The sequence below is a fragment of the Archocentrus centrarchus genome, chromosome 3 (genome assembly GCF_007364275.1).
Source record: "Archocentrus centrarchus isolate MPI-CPG fArcCen1 chromosome 3, fArcCen1, whole genome shotgun sequence".
Classification (NCBI taxonomy): domain Eukaryota; kingdom Metazoa; phylum Chordata; class Actinopteri; order Cichliformes; family Cichlidae; genus Archocentrus; species Archocentrus centrarchus.
In genome coordinates, this window is record NC_044348.1 from 22,220,102 (window position 1) to 22,246,102 (window position 26,001).

The 26,001-nt window shown below is 40.3% G+C and overlaps 1 protein-coding gene across 2 annotated transcripts; it reads left to right on the forward strand.

Moving 5' to 3' along the window:
* The first annotated feature begins 3,871 nt into the window (after window positions 1-3,871).
* Window positions 3,872-25,251, forward strand: ahctf1 (AT hook containing transcription factor 1). Of its 2 annotated transcripts, none has more exons than XM_030720469.1 (40): window positions 3,872-4,002; window positions 6,444-6,570; window positions 7,444-7,594; window positions 7,727-7,829; window positions 7,991-8,171; window positions 8,407-8,614; window positions 9,438-9,554; window positions 9,706-9,790; window positions 9,915-10,065; window positions 10,190-10,322; window positions 10,632-10,813; window positions 11,017-11,078; window positions 11,218-11,346; window positions 11,525-11,615; window positions 11,815-11,904; window positions 12,331-12,471; window positions 13,566-13,670; window positions 13,956-14,052; window positions 14,228-14,351; window positions 14,460-14,516; window positions 14,766-14,912; window positions 15,111-15,301; window positions 15,414-15,558; window positions 16,080-16,211; window positions 16,329-16,476; window positions 16,651-16,798; window positions 16,907-17,014; window positions 17,281-17,428; window positions 17,588-17,803; window positions 18,019-18,754; window positions 18,931-19,110; window positions 19,434-19,536; window positions 19,991-20,112; window positions 20,224-20,510; window positions 20,709-22,466; window positions 22,767-23,037; window positions 23,225-23,395; window positions 23,479-23,543; window positions 23,886-23,971; window positions 24,435-25,251. In XM_030720469.1, exons 2-40 carry the CDS (start codon window positions 6,450-6,452, stop codon window positions 24,631-24,633), a joined length of 7,689 nt encoding a protein of 2,562 aa, XP_030576329.1. In that variant the 5' UTR covers window positions 3,872-4,002; window positions 6,444-6,449; the 3' UTR covers window positions 24,634-25,251. The 2 variants fall into 2 exon arrangements, with proteins under 2 accessions (XP_030576329.1, XP_030576321.1); XM_030720461.1 differs by having other exon boundaries at window positions 3,924-4,143.
* Window positions 25,252-26,001: the final 750 nt, after the last annotated feature.

The following is a 26,001-nucleotide window of genomic DNA, read 5'->3' on the forward strand; positions in this document are numbered from 1 at the left end:
TTCCAGTAATCCATGTCCTTTGTTGACATATCTTCAGCAAACTGTTTGCTGGCTTTCTTGTGTACAGACTTAAGAAGAGGCTTCCTTCTGGGGTGACAGCCATGCAGACCAATTTGATGTAGTGTGCGGCGTATGGTCTGAGCACTGACAGGCTGACGCCCACCTCTTCAATCTCTGCAGCAATGCTGACAGCACTCCTGCGTCTATCTTTCAGAGACAGCATTTGGATGTGACACTGAGCATGTGCACTCAGCTTCTTTGGATGACCAACGCGACGAGGTCTGCTCTGAGTGGACCCTGCTCTTTTAAAATGCTGGATGATCTTGGCCACTGTGCTGCAGCTCAGTTTCAGGGTGTTGGCAATCTTCTTGTTTGGCCATCTTCATGTAGTGCAACAATTCGTCTTTTAAGATCCTCAGAGAGTTCTTTGCCATGAGGTGCCATGTTGGAACTTTCAGTGACCAGTATGAGAGAGTGTGAGAGCTGTACTACAAAATTGAACACACCTGCTCCCTATGCACACCTGAGACCTAGTAACACTAACAAGTCACATGACATTTTGGAGGGGAAATGACAAGCAATGCTCAATTTAGACATTAACGGTGTAGTCTCTTAGGGGTGTATTCACTTTTGTTGCTGCTGGTTTAGACATTAATGGCTGTATATTGAGTTATTTTGAGGAAAGAATAAATTTACACTGTTATATAAGCTGCACACAGACTACTTTTCATTGTGTTAAAGTGTCATTTTGTCAGTGTTGTCCCATGAAAAGATATACTTAAATATCTGCAGAAATGTGAGGGGTGTACTCACTTTTGTGATACAGTGTACATTAATATGTAAAAAGTGAACACATACAATGCAATACAGAATTAAGAAGCTTTTAACAATAAGTAGTTACATAATGACAACAAAAACCAAAGGACAGCAGGGACAAACAGAGTTACAGATATAACAACAAATGAGAGGTTAGTGGGTTGGAAAGGTCAGAGAGTAAAGGGGAGTTTTGAGCCTAGATTTAAAAGCAGATATGGAAGGTGCTCTTTTTATATCAAGTGATAGCTGATTTCACAATTGTTGGACACCAACTGCAAAGGCTCTGTTACCTTTTTTTTGCTTGAGACGTGGCCTTGGGACATGCAAGAGATCTTTACCAGTGGATCTGAGAGAGACTTGAAGGTGGATGTAAACAAATAAGACTGGTAATATAAGCTGGTGCCTGCCCATTAAGTACCTTAAAAACAGTAAAATCTTAAACTGAACCCTAAAATGGACAGAAAACCAATGCAGAGAGGCCAGGATTGGAATGATGTGCTCATTTTTTTTTTTTTTTGTCGCGGTCAGCAAATCTGGCTGCTGAATTCTGCACTATCTGCAAACATATTAAATAAGACAGGGGGAGACCCAGGTATAGGGAGTTACAATAATACAGATGTGAGGTGATGAAGGCTTGGATGGCTTTTTCCAGATCATGAAAAGACAAAAAAAAAAAATATGTAAGTTTGGTTCTTAACTGGTAATGGCTCTTTTTGACAACAGAAAAAAAATTGTTTGTCAAAGCAAAGCTCTGAGTCAAACATAAGACCTAGGTCTTTTGCATGAAATTTTAAATAGGTGATGACCTAAATTGCCAGCAACAGCACTTCTAGATCTGGATGGAGCAAAGATGATAACCTTACTTTTATCACTGTTTAACTGGAGAAAGTTATTAGTCATCCAACCTTTAACATCTTAAATGGATGCTGTAGGGACTCCTGAGATTCTAGTGGAAGATCTTTGCTGTAAGCAGTAAGTCATCAGCGTAAAAATTAAAGTAGATACCCTGCTTCTCGCCCTTTGACAGCTGGGATAGGCTCCAGCACCCTCGCAACCCTGAACAAGATAAGTGAAAGTGGATGGATGGATGGATGGATGGATGGATGGATGGATGGATGGATGGATGGATGGATGGATGGATGGATGGATGGATGGATGGATTGATTGATTGATTGATTATGTCCCCTAATAATATTACCAAGAGGGAGCAGATAGAAACAGAAAAGGACTGGGCCTGGGATGGACCCACAAGAAACAGGGGCGGAGGAACAGAAAAACTGGCAGACATAGAGAAAGTCCTTTTGCATGATCCACAGTATGAACAGCACTAAAGGCCAACAGAATCAGGGCTGCATTATCACCCAAATCTAATATGAGTAACAGGTCATTGGTTGTTTATCGTGTTATAAAAAAGCTCTGACGCCCGACTAAAATTATTCCAGTTTCCCATTTAAGTTCAGGACAGACAGCACTTGCGACATGACCAATTTTTTCCATCACTTTTGAAATGAATTTACATATTTGAATGAATGTTCTTTCTGTGTCAACAACATCTGAAAAACAGTGACAACAAATTCTCCTTTGTTTGTTTTTTTCTCAGTTGCCAGTTTATTGTCACAATCATACTACTCTGTCAGGATGTTTCTGCTATTTAGTTCTGACTATACAGAGATATTCTAACAAACTGGGACAAGGTAACCTACACATCTACTCCGAATTTTTAATTTCTTCTGTCAGTTTTCCCAGATATTTTAAATTCAGATACTTTGGTTGGTGTTGTGTGACTTGCAAGAGTGTGTTGAATATTATTAGAATCAACATTATCTGACTCCAAGTACTACTATGGCATATTTACTGTATAATAGTCATTATTAGTAAAAATAATAACAATAAAAAAAAAATTAAGTACAGCAATGTGGGCTCTTCTTCTTTCAGTTGGTCTTTTTAGGGGTTGCCACAGCAGATCATCTGCCCCCAGCTCGCCCTGGCCCTAACATCCTCTTCTGTCACACCGTCATTGAAATTTCTCAGAGGTCTTCCTTTTTTCTTCCTGCCTAGCAGCTCCATATTCAACATCCTTTGTCTAATGTATCCACTATTTCTCCTCTGCCTATGTCCAAACCATCTCAGCCTTGGCTCTCTAATTTTGTCTCCAAACTGTCTGTTGCTTTGAATGGTTGACCCCAGGTATTTAAACATCTGGCTTCACTACCTCTACTCCTTGCAGATTCACTATTACCATATTGTTACTATAAGATATTCTTATATAGCTTGTGGGGTGGAAGGTTGGTGGTTCGATCCTTAGCTGTTCCAGTCTGCATGCCAAAGTATCCTTGGGCAAGATGCTGAACCCCGAGTTGAGCCAATGTATCCCTCAGAGTGTGAATGTTACATAGAAATCACTTAGATGTTGAAGTGCAGAGAAAAAAAGTGCATTTATGAATGTGTGTAAATGAAGACGTGTTGTATAAAGCACTTTGAGTGCTCAAGTAGAGTAGGAAAGCACTATATAAGAACCAGAAAGAGACAGACAACCATTCACACTCACAGTCACACCTACGGGCAATTTAGAATCTGCAATTAACCTACGTTGTCACTAACAAAAACCCAAGAGGCAAAGCTGGAGGTGGCAGAGCTGAAGATACTCTGATTTTCATTGGGAGTGACTAGAATTAACGGGAGTATAAATTTGTATATTAGAGGGACAGCTCAGGTTGAGTGGTTTGGACATGTGCAGAGAGAACATAGTGGATACATTTCACAAAGGATGCTGAATATGGAACTGCCAGGCAGGAGGAAAAGAGTACGACCTCAGACAAGATTCATGATGTAGTGAAGGAGGACATGCAGAGGGGTTGGTGTGACAGAGGAGGATACTAGGGATAGGTTGAGATGGAGGCAAATGATCTGCTGTGGCGGAGCAGAGGAAAAAGAGGAAGAAGAAGAAGACGCAGTAGTTTGCGATTGCAAAGTCATATGCGAATTTCCTGTTTTTCTTTTTTTTTTGTTCAAGCAAAATTAACGCCCATACAAAGGGGGGCAGCAGTGTCTCCTCGATGTGTGTTTATTCTGCCGGAACCAATCACGGCGAGGAAGAAATGCGTCAGAACACTTTTCGACTGTGGAAATGGCGCTCTGCGTTGTTGGAGCCTGAAGTCTGAGGATCCCTTCGTGCATGTCAGTCAGGTGAATCTCGTAGAGGTCTATCGGTGGGAGAAGTACTTTAAAAAGCAACGGATTATGACAAAGGACGAAAGGAATCGAGAGAATTGTAAAGGAAAACGAACCAATCGTGGCTCTGATAAAGCCGTCAACATCCTCGGACAGGTAGTGTAAACGTTGGTGGCAAAAGCTAGCGGCACACTGCCTCACGTTTTCCAGGTCAGCTCGAAAAGAGTAACGGGGCTAGCTCGGCTCGCTAAATTAGTTTATGCTGAGTAAATCCCCACAAAGGGTCACAATGCGGGCATCACCTGTGGTGGACAGAGACTGACTGTGTCGTGGTGTTGCCAGAAGCTACACGCTAACTGCACTGCCTGGCGTTACGTTTTAAGTGAAGCTAAACCACCCAAAATTACATCAGTCCACCTACATTCTCAGATTCAAGTAAAGACAAGACTGCACGCCTACAACACGGAGTTTGTACTAAGCTGTCACTATGGATAAATGCCACTTGTAGTTATTAGCTGAGAAAAAAAGAACCCCACAAACACACCGTAAGTTAGACGCACACTGATCGGCTAGCACGAAGTTAGCTGCTTTAGCGAAAGTAGCGGTGTACCTCAAGCTAGTTTAGCTAGCCACCCTTACTTTGCGTTTAACTAGTGATTAAAACTCGATGGTTTTAGTTTCAGTCAGCGCTGTAGTTGGGTTGTTGTAGCTCAAACCCGATTCTTTTCATGAAATAACAGTAACTTCCAAATATCCGTGTATGCATTTAGCTAACATCAAGGTTAGCTTTCTTAACTTTAACGGTGAAATCGAATAAACTGTAATCCTGCGTGACCTTGCAAGCTAACTGGGTAACCTGCTAATGTAAGTGAAGAGTGTGGGAAGGCTACTACTTCTTGTCCAGCGCTAGATAACAATTGCATTGTTTCATGTATCTTTAAATATAATCAGCACTGTACATTACTCCGTACCAAAAAGCTTGTTTACATTGCTACGTAGACGCTAAAGAACCAGGCAACCTTAGCCGGGTAACTGTAGTTTATGGATTTATATAATGTCTAAATTTTCATCATTGGTCTGTTATCTGGCTTGTAGAAGTCTGTGAAAGTTAATAATGTATATAGGTGTCACATAGACTTAGCAAATGTTGACACACGTGATCGCTGGATGTTTGCATGTTGAAGCAAACATGTTGCTTTTAAGTCGGGCGTTTTGTTCATGTATAAAATATTTGCCTCCGACTGAGTAATGCGACGCTTTTGATAGAGAAATTGTATTTTGTTTTTAATCGTCATATCTACGTGTCCCGGCTCATGGCATGGCATGTGGCTGCTGGACCTGGAGAGTTGTTGCGCGGGAGTTCACTTGAATCCGCTGTTTTCTTATGTGGCCACAGGGGGCGGTATTGAGTCCAATTATGCAAAGTAAACGTGACACATCAGACTATTGCAGATAATGCTATCTTATTGGACCACTAGTGCAGTGTCAAGGCCAGCGGACAGCCTAAACATAAGCATGCTTGTGTAAGTCATGGCAGTAACATGAAGTAAATATATGAAGCCTTACATTAAGAAAGTTTTAGGAGTAGATTTTACCTGGTCTGGCCCATTTGGGAAAATTGGAGTGTACAGTGTGTAACCCACAAAACAAAATTATCTTGGCATCTCTAGTTTACAGTGCTGCTGTCGTGGACTTGTGAATTTATAATTTTTTTGGGTGTCAGTTATTATGAACGAGGAATTTTTAAAGGCCACTTTAATGGATTGTCTAATCAGTTATTTTAATAGTGCTATACGCCACATCTCATTGTTAGAAGAATTCAGATATGCTAACAGATGTCCAGCCGTATGTCACGTGTTGTTGATTAGAAAGTGAGCCCATTTTCAGCCCAGCTGTCAACAAGTTTGCTGACAGTATGCTTCCTGACAACTGGGGGCAACTGTGCTTTGAAAGAAAGACCTCCTTTGTGCTCATAAACCTGGCCAAGCACATAAATCCCAAAGTGGTTTTATGGATTAGTGAGGGTCCAGCAAGAATGTTTTACAGACTTTAAATTTGATTTGATTTATTGTTTTTTACTTAGTGAGGAAGTATCTTGGCTAAGATAATATTGAAGGGGGAAATAAAGATATTTTTGACCATACGCAGCATTTTAACTGGCTCAGAATGGGCCTTTGGGAGATTACTACACCTACACAAGGAGGTGTAGTAATCTCCTTGTGTAGTTTGTTTCCTTATTTGACAGAAATCTGCGCATTTTATTTCTGACCCTTTTGATGAAGTAATTATTTATCATCTTTGAGTAAACACAACCCCAATTAGCAAAACTGGTTTTGTAATTTTCTTTTTGCCTCTGCTCTTTTTGTGAGGTGTCATATTTGGGCAACACATTGAGTGAAGCATAAACAAATCACTGTTTCTAACATTTTTTTTCCCCTCTGTTTTTGTATATACAGTGAACAATGCATGACCTGACCGCCCAAGTCACCAGCAGCCTGCTGCCTTTCTCAGGAGTGACTGTAGATGCTCTGGGTGGGGATGAGATCACGCTAGACTCTGTTCTTCATGGGAAATTTACTGTTGGTAAGAATATTTCCTCCTCAAGTCTTTTAGTGTTTTTTTGTTTGTTTGTTTTTTAAACCCAATTATTTCCAATGGGAAATAAAGAATTTGAAATGCAATACTATCACCTTCATAGGAAAAAAATGTTAAATTACTTAATAAAGTATTTGTATCAACCAGGTGGGGAAAGAATTAATAATATACACTAATAAATTTGTCAATCAATAAACATTGATTGACAAAGTTATTAGTTACTGTTTATGTTTAGGACTTGCAGTAAATGACCTATGTGACCGCTTTAACAGACTTTCCTGCAGGGTATTTAATGGACTTATGTTTGAAAAGAATTTCAGCATGTTGTTTCAAACAAATACAATAGGTGATGAGTCATAAATGGAAGAACAAGTGGTAACTCATCTTTTCACGCTCACATTCATGAACCACACTTCCACTGCTATCTCAATCAGAACTTCAAGAACTTGTAACACAATAAATTAAAGGCAGACAACAATGCGTTATAGCTGATGGTTTGTTTTTTTTTGTTTGTTTGTTTTTACCCAATGCATTCATACTGACATCCACATGTTTTTTTTGTTTTATTTCTTCCATTCTATTTTGTATCCTTGTTTTTTTTTTTTAAATATATCTTTTTTGCTAATATAATTGTTTCACCATTGAATTCCTTAGTACTGTGGAAATAAGGTGCAGTACCGGGAAAAGGAAAGGGAGGAAGAAAATCACCTCTCAAGACCTAATAGAATTTTAAAAAAATGTTTTTTGTTATTTTTGTATAAATTCTCTGTTTTTTGTCATCACAAGGCTAGGTTTCACATTAAACTGCCCAATACCTGCAGCTTTTAACCCTACCTTTCATTTCCTTGTCTGCATATGAAGGTCGCAGCGGGTTGGCCTGGCTGGCCTGTGGACCCCATTTGGAGGTTGTCCATGCTGTGACAGGAGAACGGCTGTCTGCGTACTGCTTCAGTGGCGGAGGGGAGCACCCACCTAATATCCTTGCTGCCAGAGACTTCAGCTGGCTCAAAAGGTTAGGACGTTGTTTCATTGGTTCATAATCTGTTTTGCTCACTTGGATGTGAGTGTAAACTGTAAAAGTTGGCTAAAAAGCAAATGTCTAATAAAAATGAAAGTTAACGCCTTTGCTGGTTAATTTTTACAGGTCTGGATTGCTGGTTGGTTTAGAAGAAACCGAAGGCAGTGTGCTGTGTCTTTATGACTTGGGACTGTCAAGAGTGGTTAAAGCTGTTGTCATACCAGGCAGAGTGGGTTGACTCTAGTTTTTACTATTTTAAAATTTAGACTCAAATTTATAGAACATTAGTTAACATTTCTATTTACAATACATATAAAATAATTCCAACTACAGTATCAAAGTGTGACAAGTTTCTGATTTTCTTTTCTATATAATCTCTCCCTTATCTAGATCACAGCTATTGAGCCGTTAGTGAGTTATGGCGGAGCGAGCACTTCAACACAACACCTTCACCAGAGTTTGCGCTGGTTCTTTGGAATTGCCGCTATAGTAACAGATCTTGGTCATGTGCTGCTTGTGGACCTCTGTCTCGATGATCTTTCCTGCAGCCAAAGTGAACTGGACGCTTCAGGTGAGAAGTTTTGATGAAGAAGAGTGATGTGTGATGTGTTTTCATGCTTGTATGAATGTCTCTGCTTTGTTTTTGTTGTTTTTTTTTATCCTATTTCACCTTTTCATTATACCATATGTTAGAAACTTCAGGCAAAAATATTCTGGTGCTTGTAGATTTTTAGCAAATTAGTAAATGAATACTTATCTTACTCTTTCTAAAAGTGTCTTCTTTAATATTTATTCTCTATTTACAGACTTGCAGGTAGTAACTAAATCTCCTGCCGAGATCCCCAGGCTAAGAGAAGTCAGCACCAGAGAGGGCAGACATCTTTGTCTCCAGCTGAATGGACCTAGTGGAACTGGAGCCACAGCTCTGCAGTACATCTCCAGGACCAACCAGCTGGCAGTAGGATTTTCCGATGGATACTTACAGCTGTGGAACATGAAGACTTTGAAGAAAGAGTGAGTGCTTATATTTCCTCTGACTTCTATACATAGACTTTGTATAAAAGATGGATGTTGCTTCTGGGTGTTGAAACGTGAAACCAATGTGGGAGTGGCCTAAACTCGCAATGCTCAGCAGTTGTCAACGGCTGTCCAGTTGTATACAAGTATATGAGAAGATGTTCCTCATCTTTTTTGTGCAGTAAACACTTTTCTCATGAGTTTAGAGTCTGAAATGCTAATTTCACTTATTGAATGCAGCTTAATGTTAATTTGTTTTACATTATTGTCCCCACCAAATTCAAAACAGTGGATAAAGTACCATATACTTCATAGTGCTTTATCCCACCTTGTGATTGATATGCTGGTACCCTTTAAGTGTGCAGTGTTCACCGGTTTCTCACTCATATCCATTCCACAGTCGACACAAGAGATTTCAAAACAGTAAAATACTGATGGCAAAAACACTCAGCTTCAGGCTTTATGATGGGACTTTCATGGTGGCTTGTCCATCTTTTATATACAGTCTGTAATTTCATGCTCTATAAATAAGGCTGATATGTGTGGGTTTCATTCATTTTCATTTAAACCCTTACTTCAGAATATGGCCTATACTGCATTTATTACTGTGCTTTTGTTTTTGTTTAAATTCCCAAAATAGACATTGCTGACTAAACACCAACAATAATTCAAACATGAGGAGAGAGTAGAATTAGTGAGACTTGCATATTGTAATTGGCAGCAGTATGTTCACTTGTAAGAGTAGCAGTTTTTTTTTTTTAGTTTTTCTAATATTTATATATATATAAAAAAGGTATTTTTGTTTCTTTGGTTATTGTAGATACCACTCACAGTTAGAGGGTGGCAGGGTCCCCGTACATGCCTTCACCTTCCAGGAGCCAGAGAACGACCCCAGGAACTGCTGCTACCTCTGGGCTGTCCAGTCTTCTCAGGATCTGTAAGCTTTGCCTTTAACTCTGTTTTAGTTTAAACACGAGTATTTGCATTAACCGTGTTTTCAAGTACTGCTTCCACACAAAGTGTGAATATGTGTTTGTGTTTATTTCAAGTTCTTATTTTTTCCTCCACATCCTTTTACTCCCACACAGCGAGGGAGACATGGTCAGCCTGCGCCTGCTTCAGTTGGCCTTCAGTGAAAGAAAATGTCTAACTTCTGGAAAGATCCTCTATGAGGTCTGTCATGCATATAAAAAAAAAAAGTTATTAATTATAAATGTAAATCCTTCACTGGGCAGATCCCAGCACATGCACAGTGTTTTTCCCCCCATACTTATTCTTTTATCTTACGCTCACACAGGGTCTCGAGTACTGTGAGGAACGTTACAGTCAGGATTTAAGTGGCGCTGCTTTCCCTCTTCGGGCACAGGCCACAAACACCCGCCTGCTGAGTTGCCAGACCATCGAGAAATTCAGACCTCATCCTGACAGGGATGACAGCATGAATGAAGGTATTTGAAAGGATTGATCCCTTTTTACAGAGTGTATCTAAACGATTTGTTGTCTGTCCTAATTTCTTCACAAACACTTCAAATCCACCTTTCTTCCATCCTCTGCCCCCCCCATCCTTTCCAGTTGCATCTCCAGACACCAGTGTGTCTATCTTCAGCTGGCAAGTCAAGGCCTATGGCCAGGGAAATCTGTCTACCTATATCGGGGTTTTTGACATCAACCGCTGGTACCACGCCCAAATGCCAGACTCTTTAAGGTACAGTGAAAACTGGTTTAGAAACGTATTCAAGAGTTGAGTTCCTAATTCTAATAAATTATAAAGAAGTTGCCAATTTACATAAATGCATTTCCCTTTATTTCTTCACTTACACATGCGAGCCTTAGTTCAGACTGAATATGCATTGAATATTGACTTTCAAATGCAGTTTTTTCTTTATAATTAAAGAGTTTTGAGTAACTTAAGTACCATTTGAGAACCATTTGCCTTCTGTTTTGTTTTGATTTTTTTTTTTTTTTTTCTTCAAATAGCTGCTTGTTTGAATTTGTACTTGTCTGCTTTTGGCAGAACGGGAGAGTCTCTGCAGACGTGTCCATACCTCGCAGCTTGGTCTCTGGATCCAGTGGTGCAGATGGTTTCTCCACACATCTTCCTAGATGTGGTGGTACATGAGCGCAGCCTGAGCAGGGGCCTTCCCTTCACCTGCCCTCCACCCGAACAGTACTTTAACCCCACCACTTATAACTTTGGTAGGTTTAAATACAGCATATACACCACAGCCTTGACTTGGAAACATAAAAAAAAAAATGTAATCTTATAATATTCTCTAAAATGTGCTAAGAATTTGCTGGGATAGCTGTGCCCAAGTTTCATGTTGAATTATAATGTGACAAATAAGTTTGATTTGCTCTACTTTTTTTCTTTTTTTTTTTCTTCCTTTCTTACATTCTAGATGCTACTTGTTTGCTCAACTCTGGAATTGTTCATTTAACATGTTCTGGGTATCAGAAAGAGGCAAGTTTCTTGTTGTTTCATCTCATCATTGATTCCCCCCACACCACACATGCACACACACACACACTTTAAATATGTAGCCATGAAATGTAAGCTTATCTCAAATCCATAATCATTTCATTATTGTCATTAAAACCAGACCCTCGGTTTTTTGAAGAAAGCTGCTCCTTGTTCCAGTGACATCATCTCCACTAGCTACTCTCACTGCCTTATGTCCGGCCTACTCTCTTCCCGTCTGGGTGACACCCAGGCATCCAGCCTGTCTCAGGTACATGCAGGCTTCTTGGTCTCAGATTCACTTCTCCGCATGAGCCCAAACCCCACAATTCTCTACGCTTCTGTACTTCCTCTTTTACTGTACATTAAAGAAAATCTTTATGTTTTAAGTAAAAGATTAATTCAGATTTTTTTTAAATATTATTTCTACATTGAACTTTGTTTTTCAGGAAGAGCAGCTCGATGCAATCTTGTCAACTGCGGTGGAGACTAGTTCCTTGGGACTGATAACTGGTTGTATTAAGCAGTGGACTGCAGAAGGTACCAATAAAGAAGTTTTTTTTTTGTTTGTTTTGTTCCTCAAACTGCTTGTCATACATTCCAATAATTATTTTTTTCCTTTTCACATTTGTACATTTACATGTTCCATACTTGTATGTTCTACTAAATCTGTGCTAAACTGTAGCCAGCTGTCGTTCTAGAAATGCTTATCCTCGAAATTTTTGTTTTTGTTCAACAGAACAACCAGGGTCTGCATTGAACCTGCGCTACATCCTGGATTGGGCCTGGAACAAAGTAGTTCAGACCAAGGAAGAACTGGATGGCATCTGTATGATTTTAAAAAAATAAAAATACATGCTCTGTTAGAAAATGAATTTGAAAGTTGCTTAAATAATAGTTTAAATAATATTTAACTCAATGTTTCTTCATTTTAGACTTAACATTTATTAAATTAAAGCTTCTCAGCCGATCTTAAAAAAATTTGTGTGCTAATGATAAACTACAGCTGGATGTGTACAAACTTTCTCCATTGTGTTTGATATATTTTAATAGTTTAGATCTCATATGTTTGCATGACCTGTTTGTCCAGTTAAGATTGAGGCTTTATCACCTTTTTGTTAGATAAATGTTTCCCCTGTCTTTTGTCAGTATTTTTAATTTGTGACAGAACTGATATATATACCCCTTATTCAAAATTTCTGTGCTTTTGTTTATGAGTTCATTTAAATATATGTATTTATATGTTCCTCTGTAGGTGCGCCGCTGTTTGACAGCTCATCTAACTTCACAGATCCTCAGACCATGCAGCTGCTGCAGCACACTCAAAGACTGCTGAGTAACCTCAGTGCCATTTTCCACTGTCTGCTCAGTGAAGCTCAGGAGCTCACACAAAAAGGTGCCGTGTCCACACAGATGTATTTGCATGTAGTTTTATGTTTTCCTATGGTGTTGAAACTAGTTAAACCAGCACATCAACACTGAGTGTTTATTGATACAACAATAGAGCGTCACACCCATCTGACTCAAAGAGCTATCATGTGGCATTTTTTTTATTATTTTTGTCTAGCAAATCGGAAGCATTTATGCAGTTTAGCCATTTGTGTATCTTGAATCGTTAGCTCATCTGCTTGAAGGTCCAGTGTCCTCATGGTATTCATCCGCAATTCACAAGAGTTGCTACTCCTCCTGGAGTGTTGGTCAGATTGTTAATGACACTTTCACACACCTATTAGGTGTGAAAGAAAAACAGATCAATCTAGGTGATCACCTAATGAGTCTTCATCCAGGCTGTGCTCAAGGTCAGGGTCATATTTGTTGTTGTTCTTTTATGGGCAAGAATAATTTAGAAATCTGTCTTTATGTTCTCCCTTTGTTGAAAGAAGTAGATCATTCAGTTGTTTAACTGTTGTTTGCTTATGCATGCATGGGCTTGTTGTTTCTTAGCTGTGTTCATGTACATGTAAAAACCACAACTAGTATGGCCTAAGCTCTCAATATTTTACAAATGCTTGCCAATGGGGTTTGCAGAAAAAAGCTTTTAAATGTACTGCCCCTGTTGCCTGGAATAATCTACAGAAGGACCTGAAACTGTCAGAATTGGTTACAATGGGGGATTTTAGGTCCATTTTCAAGGATCTAGAGATTCTTTTGATCAGTATCGCAACTTTTAAAGTTTCTCTTTAATGTTGTGCTACTGCATATGATTCAGATTTTTATGTTTACTTACCTGTGTTGACAATATAAACTCCTAGCGTATTGGTCAAATTTTTGGCAAAACCAGATGAATTTGTCCTGGATGTAACTGTTGGCGCCTTGGTGACTTCTCAGTGGATTTTTGTTCTCATTAGTTTGTGCAATACTGCCAACCAGTAACAACAAAACTTATAACTTCCTTCCCTTACTTCACACTAACCTGTGGATTCTTATGGATCATGAGCTACTGTGTCATTAATATTCTGGTTTTATTTATTTATTTATTTATTTATGTAGGTCTGGTGGGTCTAATGAACAAGAATATGGTGTCCAGTCTCATCTCCAAGTATGCTCAGGTGGTCCTTTGGTTCTGCCGTACTGGCTTACTCCCTGAGGGTTCAGGTAAAGTGATGCTGTCATGAGTAATCTGAGAATTCATCAGAAGAGAGAGCTTTAAAAAGTGACCAATTTGGAAACCTATTGTGATATGCAAAGAAACATTTATTAATAAATAACCTCTGGTTACTTAAACAAACAAGGAACAGTAGGCCATTGAAATTTGCAGTGGCTAGTCCAGTTCTTCTCATTAGTTTATTTGAACTTGCAAAATCATATGTAATGGGTGGGAGAAATTTCCATTGTTGCTATATTCATTTATTTTTCTCTCCTCACTCCTTATACTACTAGATAATGATGCTCTTCAGATTTCCAGGCCTTTCTACACTCACTCAGTCATCAGCAACTATTATACCATACGGAGGGAGGAGCTGACCAGGCTGGCCAAGTGAGTAACAAAAGCAATTCAGGTGTACATGCATTCAAATCTCGGCCAGCTTAAAAATATTTTCAAAAACAAACGCTAACACCTATAAGATGCTTGAAATCAAAATTGCCCATCCCAGGTTTAACGGTTGTCTCACCTTGTTCTTGATTATGATGTCCTTTTGTTGTTTTCTCAGGGGCAAGTGGTGCGCAGACTGCCTGATGATTGACGGTTTAGTTGGCCAGTGTGGTGAACACTTGACAAACCTGTGGAAAAGGGATGAAGGTGGAACAGGACACTACCCACCACCTACACTGCATGTAAGCATTTAAATCTATATTTACATTTTTTTTTTTTAAATCATACAAGTATATCAACTTAGTACATCTTGTAAAGAACATTATCAATTGTGTGTCTCTTATCTGCAGGCCTTGCTTGACATATATCTGCTGGACAACATTGATGAGGCTGCCAAACATGCAATTGTATCCTTCAGCTCGTGCTGTGCATTTACATCAGCATATATCTGTTTTAGCATTACATATATTACTGTTAGATTGTTAGAATTGCTGTTTTTAGTCTAGTAACTTCAGTCTTTTGTATTCAGTTGGCTGTAAATAAAGAAGAGCAATAGTAACACAAAAGACCAGCTTAAACTCTTCCAAAGTTAAAGCATTCATTTTAATTTTAACTTGATTTCTTCTGCTTGTATGAGCCTTGACCTGTAATTCCAGGTGATTTATCTCTTGCTGGATGTCATGTACTCCTTCCCCAATAAGGACGGAGCATCAGTGGAGTCTTTTCCCACAGCTTTTGCAATCCCTATTGGGCTAGTCAAACTGGTACAAGGCCTCTGGCTGCTGGATCATCATGACCATCAGGTAAACGTTAGTGGGCAGTAGTGTGATGTCTGGCGTTTCACTTGTCAGATCAGATGGACTTTCATTTTTATCAAATGCATTAATCTAAACTCCGAGACATGGATGTGTAATCAGGCCTCTTGATGTGACAGATTTTTTTTTTTTTTGTGATTCTTATCCTTCACTAAATTTAATGTTATTTTCTTATTTCCTGTTCAGAGTTCATTTGAGCTGCTTTTGCATCCAGCTGCTTCTCAGTTTCACTTTGAGTGGCAGCATGAACGCGTCCTGCAAGCACTGATGTGCCAGGGCCAACAGTCAGTGGCCCTACGATACTTCCATGTCACAAAGCCCGCGATTTCCACCACATCCCAGGCCAAACTTAGCCTGTCTGTCCTGCTTCACAACAGGTAATTTTAATGTATTAATATATTTATTTATTTAATGTAATGGCAAGTATGCAAGCACCTCCTCTGATCTTCATTAACCAGCCAGTTTGTCTTGCCCCCCCCCAAAAAAAAGGTGTCTCATAGAGGCGTGGTACCTCCTACGGCAGCACTCAAATCGCCTGAACATGACGGAGCTGCTGGGTTTCCTCTATGAAAACTGCCAGGAGTTAGGCCTCATCAAAGAGCTGCTCAAGCTGCCCCTGGGCCTCAATGAACAGGTAGAGAGATAAGTGAAATCACTGTTTAAGGGTGGTGGTGGTGGTGGGGGTCTCTTCATTTTCTTCAGCATTTTGTAACATATTGTAATTGCTTCATTTTATGAATATTGTCAATCTTTTTTTTTTTTTTTTTAAGTGGCTTTATAAAATTAATGCTTAGCACTGTTGCCTCGCAGCAAGATGGTCCTGGGTTCCAGTCCACCATCTTGCCTTTTTGTGTGGAGTTTGCATGTTCTCCTCGTGTCTGCATGAGTTCTCTCCGGGTACTCCGGCTTCCTGCAGTCAGTGGAGTTAGGTTAACTGGTGATTCTAAATTGCCCATAGGTGTGAATGTGAGTGTGAAAGGTGGTCTGTCTCTGTTTTAGCCCTGCGACAGACTGGCAACCTGTCCAGGGTGTACCGTGCCTCTCGCCTTATGGGGAAAGGCTGGGATAGGCTCCAGTCCCTCTGCGACCCTGAAAAGATTAAATGGAAGAAGATGGATGGATGCTTAAATCCATCATTCTTGGTTTGTGTTTCAGGAATGCTTGGAGAAGTTTCTACAGGGGACAGGGGGTCTGCAGAACAGAGAACTGCTGATGGTTCACTACCTTCAGCAAGCCAACTACATTCCTGCTCTACAACTCAACCACAGCCTCAAAATGAACTTGGTGGTATGTATGACACATAAAATAAGCTAATAAAATGAAAATAGTAAAAATTCTGTGACCATTAGGGTTATATAGATACAAGATATTTATAACAATGTTCTCTTGCTTCTTTCATCCTAGAATGAACGAGACCCAAAGCTTAAAGAACGATCCAACACGAGGAACTCCATACTGGATCAGTATGGCAAGGTTTTGCCCAGAGTTCAGAGGAAACTGGCAATGGAGAGAGCAAAGCCCTACCAACATCCCAACACCATCCGCAGAGAAGGTAATGAGATGTTTCATGGGTTTTTTTAATTTATTGAAATTAATTTATTTATTTTTAGCACTTCACCACAGTGAAACCTTTATCTTGTTTTTTTTTTTTTTTGTTGTTTTTGTTTTGGGGTTTTATTGAGCCTAAAAAGAGGTATTCAGTAAATGTTTTCTTACTGTGTCCCAGTTTCCCGGCCACAGCCACTGTCAACCATTACTAAGCGTACTGCCAGTGAGAAGGTTATGTCCAGGGCTGGGTTTATCAACAATGTCCTGACCAAGATTGAGGAGGTGTGGTTGGGCAATGGAGCCACGCAGTCCTCTCCATCCAAGAGGTGAGCATTAAATACCAAAATTGCATCTGGAGGGTTTTTTTTTCTTTTCGTATTTGAGTTCGTTTATTTTCTTGTTATTACAAATTTTCTCCAATTTATATTTTCCAGCCCCAGGGCAACTGAGGTTCCAAGCTCTAGCCCTAAGTCATCCTCCCTGGCCCTTCCTGAACCATTCCTTGGAACTCCTGTCACCTTGACCTCCAAACGAAAGTCAAGGTACACCTATAAGATCTTCAGTGAAAGTGAATCATACAATATGTATTTGTCTGATCATAAAGGGGGAATGTTGATATTAACTCAGTGTGTTTTGTCCCTCTGGCACAGGGCTGACTTTTTTTTTTTAAAAATGTAATACAGATGTTAATATAGTGTTATTTACACATTAAAATACTTGTTATATATATATATTTTTTTATATCAAATGTTAAGTTATTCTAAGATAGCATCTTAAATTCATCTTTGTATTCCTCCTCCTCCTTCAGTGTGGCCAGGCTGATTGATTTGGTGGTTCATCCTGCCTGTCATACACCTCGGCCTCTTCTCAGCCTTCCCAGACCTCCCAGTGCGTGGGTTTCATCAAAGAGCAAAGCACCTGAACTCAATTTGCTGCAGACACCTCAGGTCGTCAAGGTCAGTAGACCAATGTAGAATTACTGGTTTTGAAGTAATCCAAAAACTTTGTCTTCATATTTTATGTGCTTTTTCATTTTTTCATTTTGTTTACAGTTGTACCCCTGGAGTACCGTTAGCATTTTGTTACTTATATTTTTCATGTGCTTTTGCTATCAGAGAGCCCGGGCCTTGGCTGCTTCTGGCCCAGTCTTCTCAGGCTTCACTCCCCAGTCCATCTTGCGCAGCAGCCTGAGGCCCACACCCATCGCCACTCCTTCTGCCTCACCAGGTCGCTCCGTCACACCTCCTATGCGCAGCAAAGAGAGTCGGATCACCTTTATTGAAGAGGCAGAATCCCCCGAGGTAGAGAAGGGCATTCGATGGACTAATGGGGTAAGAAAAAAGCACGTGGTGGCACATGTGTAACCCTCCCCTGCTCTGTTTATATCAGTATTGCTTTCTGTGAGGTTGCAGCTTATTAGATGATTTTAGTATAATATCTTAAAAAAGTAACTACTTGGCTGATTTGTACTCAGTAGTCTAATAAATAAAATGCATCTTTCAGTCATCTTTGGAACTGTTTTTTGTTTTGTTTTTTTCTCCTGTAGATGGCAGCAGACAGTGAGATTAGTCGGCTGACCAGAAGCTCCGCACTGTCCAAGGCTGCACGTAAGACCTGGTCATCACAGCCTGCTGAAGGGGAAGAAGATGAAGACGAGGAAGGGGAACAACCTCGTATAAAGTTCTTGCCTCCAGAAGGTAGTATTTCCTCTCCACAGCTGAGATGCTCTGAAAGCGAGTCGTCCTCTACCCATGAAGTCACTGCAGAAAAAAAGCAATCAGATGCAATGCAAGCACGTCTTAATTTGAGCCTTGACACCAGCCAGACATCAGTTCGGTCAACGGACAATACTCTAGAGTTTTTTGATGCTCCTCTTTCAGTAGACCATGAAGGAAAGGATGGCTATAGAGCTACAGAGAAAGAAGATGATGGTGATGACAGTGTAGTAACAGTCAATATTAACTACTTGGCTGAAAAAGAAGAACCAGAGGCAACAACTGAGCCAGCAACCTCACCAATAACTGAGCAAACTCTTCCCCTGACATCAGAGGATTTGGAAAAGGAAAAAGATGATATGAGGGAGGACAGAATATCAGAGGATGTGGTGGAAGTTGATCTTGAGCAGGAGGAAAAAACTGCTGTGATGGAAGTTGATCTTGAACTGGAGGCTAAAACTGAGGAAGAAGTTCAGTCTGAAAAAGAGGATGATCAAGATATCAAGTTGAGCACCGAACAAGATGCTGCCCCTGTTGACCAAAATGAGAGCTCTACTTATCATCAAGGTAATTTGCTGTAATTTTATTTGTGCACTTTGTTTTTTCACAACTGATGGTTGAAAACAGGTTGCTTCACACCAGAATTGCACTGCAGTTAAAAATATCATGTGCTGTGCGCTCATGATATTTTCAGATATAAAAGATGCTGAAAACATTGCTTGACAAAATGTGTATTCTATCAGTTGGTAACCAGGAAGCTGAAAGTGCAGACTCTGGCACTGAGGCTGAATCTCGGGATCTCCCAGTGAAAGCTGAGGGCGAGGATCTCCAATCAGAGGCCACTGAGTTGAGCACATACCCTAAACCCCTCGGAGCAGCCGAAACCACAAGTGAACTAGCAGATGATCTGGAACAATCAGAAGGTCCACCTTTTTAAATAATTAATCTGTACTGTAACTGATAAAGTTAGAAGATATTACCATCTTAGATTAGACTGTAAGGATTCATAATACTCAAGATGGTAAAACTGTGAATAAACTTTTCCAAAGAAAAATATGTTTTAAGATATATTAATGATTATGATGTTTTCAACAGATACTGTACAATTAAAAGTACTTAGGTTTCCTGATTTTTGTCATACTGAACAATGAATTTTCATGCTGTTCGACAGCTACATGGAATGATAGTGATTGTTGTGTTTAGAGAAAATAAAGTTGAATAATTTTTTTTTTCTTTCCCCCATCAGATCTGACAGAATTTGTTCAGAGGCATCTGTTTGGTGGCAATCTGTCTCCATTCATTCGCTCCACAATCCACAATGCATCGCAGAACCAGCCTTCCTTCAACAGGTATATACTCTTTGCTTTTTTCAGAACAAATAAACTTTTTGCTGTAGCACATTTTAATTTAAATTAAGAGCCGTTGAAGTTCATTTTTGCTCACAACGCTTAACATGGTACCAGAGGACAATTTCCAGGAGCCCAGAAACATTTGTAGGAACAAAAATTGTTTCATTTAATTAACTACTTAATTATTGTGTTGGTTCCAGTTCCAAAGCAATAGTTTACCCAGGTTTCAACAATTAAAGCATGACTGCTCTAAAGGAGCAGGAATGATCTCAGTTTTAATCTGTTTATGCCACGAGGTTCATATTAAACAAGCTTTCTAGGTCATTTCTCAACCAATCACTGTATTCCAACAAACATGAGTTTGTAGGAGTACAGTACAGAGTTGTATGTACGGTAACTTTATCTTGTTGTTTTCACGAAGTTAAAAATAGTTATTGTTCTCACTCTTTCCCAGTGAGCCATTAGGTAAAGATGAAGAGGAAGCACAGGCCGCTACTGAAGCTCCCCCGGTGTTTACCACCCAAAAATCTGCTGCTTCTGTAACATCCTCAGAGCCAACTGGCACTGATTCTCACTGTGAGGAAAACTGTACACACATGCACATTAACAGTAGTACGGTTAATATTAGTGCTGGTTTACAGTTTTTTTTTGTTTTTTTTTTTTCTGTTTCTGTTTAATATCTTGTAGCTGTTGTGAGCGTCAATGACAGTGAAGACCTTTCTAGCTCAGGGTCTGAAGAGGAGGAAGATGAGGAGGAAGAAGAGGAGGAGTCTGATCAAGAAGAAGAAGAGGAGGAGGAGGAGGATTCTGGTAGCGAGGTGGAGATCATTGAGGAAGTCCCGGGTAATGATAGGCTGCCACCCCTCCAATCCAGTTCAGTGTTTGTACAGCAGGGACACACACACTTCCTGCCAACACAATCGGAGCAAGAGGCTGCTGTGTTCTCTCTGATCACACCTGGTGCAGAGATTAAGGTAACAAATGCAAGCCTGAAGCATTTCATTTATCAAATAGTAGATTTCTGAAAAGTTAATCTGAAGTTATTTTTTTAAAATGCAATCAAGTGTAGATATTTATACGTCTGTGAGCATTTGCTACTTTAAAAAACAAAACAAAAAACACTTTAAATTAATTAATTTTCCCCAAAATACGCATTCTGTGTTTATTTATAGATGGTAGGTGAGGACATGGAGGGTGAAGTGGTGATGGTGAGACTTGGGGCAGATGATGGAATGATGGATCCAGATGAGGATGTAGAGCAAGGATCATCATACATGGAGCTCAAACCCTCTACCACGCTCTTGGTACCTGTGGAGCTTGTAGAAGGACAGCATGGCCTGGTTGATAGCACTCAGCTGGATCTTCCTGAGCTTCAGCAATCTGTTGTGGCAGATGAAACTCAGGGCAATTTCTCCTTGATGTTGGATGTGGAGGAGGATGGCGATAAAGAGGCAGGCGCACTACCTGTAGAGAATAATCTGCAGTCATGTGACCCTTCCATCCAGTCTCAAGTTGTGGATGCTAGTAATGAATTTTTGGTCCAACCTGAGGTTATTCTTTTGAGCAGAGAGGACCAGGATGCTCCTCAGTCTGAAGAAGCCTTACGAGAAGATAATGGAGAAGAGTTGGAGACCGTGGATGGAAATGCTGTAGATGGCCCAAAGGAATCTGAAGTTGATAAACTCCAAGCTGACCTACAGACTGAATATATTGAAGCAAAGCAAGAAGCAGAGGATGCTAAAGAGCAGAAGGATGTAGAGTTGGTAATGCTGGCTGAAGATCATGAATCTGCTGCTCTTTCATTTTTTGAGCCAGCTCCAGTGGGAGAATGTTTAACAGCTGTGGATGACTTGGAATCTGTGGCAAAGACAGAAGCTGCTGATGTAGAAGTGGAAGCGAAGGACAAACAAACATCTGCTGAGGAGCAGGAAGAGCCTGAGGAGAATGGTCCCAGTGCAGAGACAGAGCCTGCTGTGGAGGAAGAGGCGCTTCAGGACCACAAAGCATCCATGGAGGCAGAAAAGGATAACAGTGAAGATGTTAAGACAGAGAAGGAACAGATGGGTAAGGGAAGACCAAGTAGATCTGGAAAGCAGGTTTTGAGCTCAAACAGCGAGCCAGATGAAGAGCTTGTACCAGAGCCTCTTTTGTCTCAGAGGAAGAAGACTCCTTCCATTCCAACAAGGAGGATGACGAGAGGGAGGATGGTTACTTTTGTCTCTCCTCTATCAGAGGAAGCAAATGAGCCAGAGGAGGATGTGAAAATGGAGGATACTAAAACAAGCACTTTGGTCTCTACCTCACCGAGTCGTACACCTAGAAAAAGTAAACAGGTCAAAGAAACCAAAGTCCCAGCCAGCACACCTCGAAGAAGTACCCGCAAAACACAACCAGACCCTCTTAAAGAAGAGGATGGAGAGGTTGAGGTCATGGATAACAATACCTCAGTTGCATTAACCTCCAAGGCAACTTCTCCTGCCAGACGTTCCCAGAGGGTCACTGCAACAAGGACCAGCCAAAGGACTCAAAGTGGCAGTGAGAAGGTGTCTACAGCCACAGAGGTTGAAATGAAACATGAGGAGGACAAAGTGGAGGAAGTTAAAGTTGTAAAAGCAAGTCAACAAACAAACTCGAAGACTCCAACCCCATCCAAACACACAACCTCTCACATAAAGACTCCGAGGAGGTCCAGCCGAAGGGTAACAAGTAGCATTGAGGTGGTGGAAGCACCGCTTGAGATCTTGAAAGAAGAAAGCGAACAGGATGAGGTCTTTGACTCTCCTGTAAGACGCAGCTCCAGAAGGACAAAGACAGAACTATCAGAGACGCTGCCCGCAGTTCTGGAGAAAGAAGACAAAAACCAGCAATTTCCCAGCTCTGCCCGGACATCTCGACATTCAAGCCGCATTAGCCTAAATGTATTTCCACAAGTAAGAATTCAGAAAGCTTTGTTTTTCAAAATTACCGATAAGCTGAAAGTCCTTGTAGATGATACTTATTTAACAGAGGACTACAAAGCTGCACAGATTATGTTCATCTGATGTTTGCAGATGTTAAGCTACTTATGTGTGATCTTAATATTTGAAGCTTATTTCATAAAATGCTTTTGTTTTCACTTTTTGATTTTCACCTCTAGTTGTCATGCATGCCTTTTTATATATTGTTTTTTCATATTACATGTTGCAAACCCAATCCACCCATCTTTCATTTTTGACATTTAACACTTCCAGGTGAAACTGGTTCCTGTGTCACTTCCTCAGAGTGCAAAAAAGATGAAAGAAGAGACAGCTTCCGAAAACATAACAGAGACTGAAGATTTGCATGAGCCCGAACCAGCCAGAAATGCAAGTCGAACCAACTCCCGTCGCCCCACTAGAAGCAAACTTTGGGACCACCTAGAGGAAGATCTTCCCCTCTTGGACTCACCGTTGGAGGTGAACTCCGAGACTGTTGCAGATGCCCTTATCAAAAGACTTCAGGATGAGGAAGAGAAGCAGGAAGGTATGCACCATTTAACCTAAAAATACCACTGTGTAGGAAAAAAGAGCCATGGACGTGAAGCTGGATATAGCACTTAGCTCAAGTCAATGAAGAGTACAAAGAGACTGAATTTATTCTACCCCATGCTTCTTTAAATTGTATTCAGATTTCAAAATATTTCGATTTAAAAGTGTAATCTCTTAAACAGATGATGCGGCTGTTAAGAAGGTGGTGAGAACCAGCAAGAAGAGTAAAAAGTCATCAGTGCAGCAAGTTCACTCTCCTGTGAAAGACGGGCTGCTTCCAGACCCTGAAGATGAAGATCCCAGTCCAGGCGAACATTCATTCATCTATTCCCCCTCACGAAGACGAACGAGAGGTGAGCTGAGCATCAGTTCATTCCTGTTTATTTATCCATCTGTCCATGAATGGTTTTAACCCGGTGTTGTGTCTGTGTGTCAGCCCAAAGAACAGATCCTTCTGAACACAGTGAAGCACCCGTCACCCGCAGCAGAGTCAAAGCTCAGGTACAAACTTCTGCTTATTACACTGAGTGCTACACTTTGTGTAGAAGAAACTTCTATCCTAAAGATAACAAGTCTTAATTTTTTTTCTCCCTGAATTTGGTCATTTGGTTTTTATATACTGATTTGTCTGTGGTGGTGTAGTAGTTGTTCTATCTTTTGTGAGCCTTTGAAACAGGATGTTTGACACAGTACACATAAGAACTTAATCCACTGTTGTGCAAAGACAGAAGCTAGATCTCTAAGGGTTATATAAGAGGTAATCACATTCACTTTGATGTAAATGAAAGATCTTTTGAAGATGACATTTGCATTCAACATGCCATTTTCTTTTCTTTTTTCCAGGATGAAATTTCTTCAGAAGATAATCTAGAGGTCGACAAAGATGCAGGCACTTCTAAATCCAGAAAAACAAGCAAGCGAACAGCCAAGTAAGAATTTCCCCAAAACAACATCCTACACCAAAGCCACTTTAATGAACTGCTGATCCACACAGAAGCAAAATACAGCATCCTAAAATGAAAACAAACTCCCCAAAAATCAATAAAATCTGAAGCTTTAACAGGGGGCACATGAAAGGAGGCGCACCCTCACTTTCCATTAATAAATCATGCTTTATATACTAAGTGGCAAAAATGAACAGAGCAAGTGTCAGCTGTGTTTCAGTTGAGTGTCTGATCCTGTGGATAAATTCAGACTCTACCGTCCTGCAGTTTGCAGTGGTAGTCCTTGTTCTGCTCTGCAGCTTTAGTGAGCTGCCAGCGTAGTGACACCCAAACCAGCTGCAGCTTCTGGTTAGAGTGACCACAGAGGAGCTTCAGAGCAGGAGGAGTACTACACAAAGATGGTGGAGTTAATCTTTGCTCTTTTTTTTTTCTTTTTCCTTGTTGTCAGATCCAAAGCTGTTTTGAAGCCGCTTCCAATCGCAGAAGTTGAATTGATCTCACCTCTGCCCAGTCCAGCTGATCCAATCCCACGAGCATCGAAGAGGATTAAAGAGGGAGACGCACCAACCACCAGCAGGAACCTTCGACGTAAACGCGTCTTGGACACGGTTTTGACCAAACGTGTCACTCGGAGGAAGAAACTGTAGGGAGGTTGGTGGTTGTTTTTAACCAGTGAACCTCAGACAGCCACCTGGAGAGCTGAACCAATTCAGTTGTGAGCTGTCAAATAAAAATGTATGCCTAAACTCAAGATGGTTCCATTTCCTCAAATGCCTCGCAGCGCTGCAAAGTCTATATTGACTTCCCTGTAGGGGGGAAGAAAAAAAAAGCAGTGCAGGGAGAAAAATCTATTTTTGGGACAAAGCACACTGGTGGTTAAGTGTGAGAGAGACTATATTTTTGGAGTTTACATGTCCCTCTCTTACTAACTTGATTTGCATCTGTCTGTGGCTATTTTGTGTTGATGTTCTGCTGCTCTCCCCAGCTTGATTCTCTCGATGCAGAATGACACAAGGGAACGCAATCAGTGTGGATTTTTAAAGGCTCCCATTAATAAAACCCATGACTGAAAAGAACTTCCCTCTGATAAAGAGGTTTTATTACATGCTTTTAAAATTTTTGTTGTTTTTTGCTTTTAAAAATTCAAGGCCTGCTGTTTTTTCTATTTAAGAAGAAAAGCAACCAACCCAGTGGAGATACATTTCTACTGATAAATTTGTATATAGTCTTTTTGCTATGTTCCAAATAAAGTTAATAAATACTAAGCAATTATGTTGATTCTGAATTTTTAAGTGTCTCTTGAATGCATTTGGTCGTCTAATCGGACTGCTTATGCCATAGTCTTAAATTAAACTTGATTTGGGAGGTATTCTGTGAAATATAGCACTGTTAGCACATTTGGACTGTTATGGGGATGTTGTATATTGTCCAAAAAAAAAAAAACTTGCACAACGGTTTGCTTATATTAAACTTGATTTTTGGACATGTTAATAGGCTTGATTAAATTCATGGCATCCAACATCTGACACATAGGCTATTTTCTGACGAATGTATGTAGAATGTCTTATTTTTGATGATGGCTCTTTGATAAATATGACAAAGCTTGAATACTTGTGTTGCGTGTTTCAATTCGATTTACCGTCTTTAACGTACTATTTGTAATTACCCTCTGCAAAAGAAGCTCACAACACGGGGGGGTGGAGCATTTTAGCTGTGAAGTGTTTTAAAGTAGAAACAGGACAGCAGCTTTCATTCCTCTGACTAGGAAAAATCAGTTGTTGCCAGGTGGAGTGCATTGAATTTTTTTCTCTCTGTCAACTGATTGCTAGTAAGTGTTACATCCAACTGGGTGTGCAACACCTTCAACCAATGGGGGCCACTTCTAATTGCAAGACTAATGCACAGTTTGCCTGATAGGAGGCAACCAATCGCCATCCAACTTGGGGCTGCAATCAGTTTGGCAAACGTTTGCAAGTCAGTCTGCACTAATGAGAGCAACTTGTCTGCGATGCCTC

Coding starts and splice junctions, on each gene's coding strand:
- ahctf1 (XM_030720469.1), top strand. CDS start 6,450: ATGCATGACCTGACCGCCCAAGTCACCAGCAGCCTGCTGCCTTTCTCA. Junction 23,038..23,224: donor TGAGGAAGAGAAGCAGGAAG/GTATGCACCATT, acceptor TCTCTTAAACAG/ATGATGCGGCTGTTAAGAAG. Junction 23,972..24,434: donor ACAAGCAAGCGAACAGCCAA/GTAAGAATTTCC, acceptor CCTTGTTGTCAG/ATCCAAAGCTGTTTTGAAGC.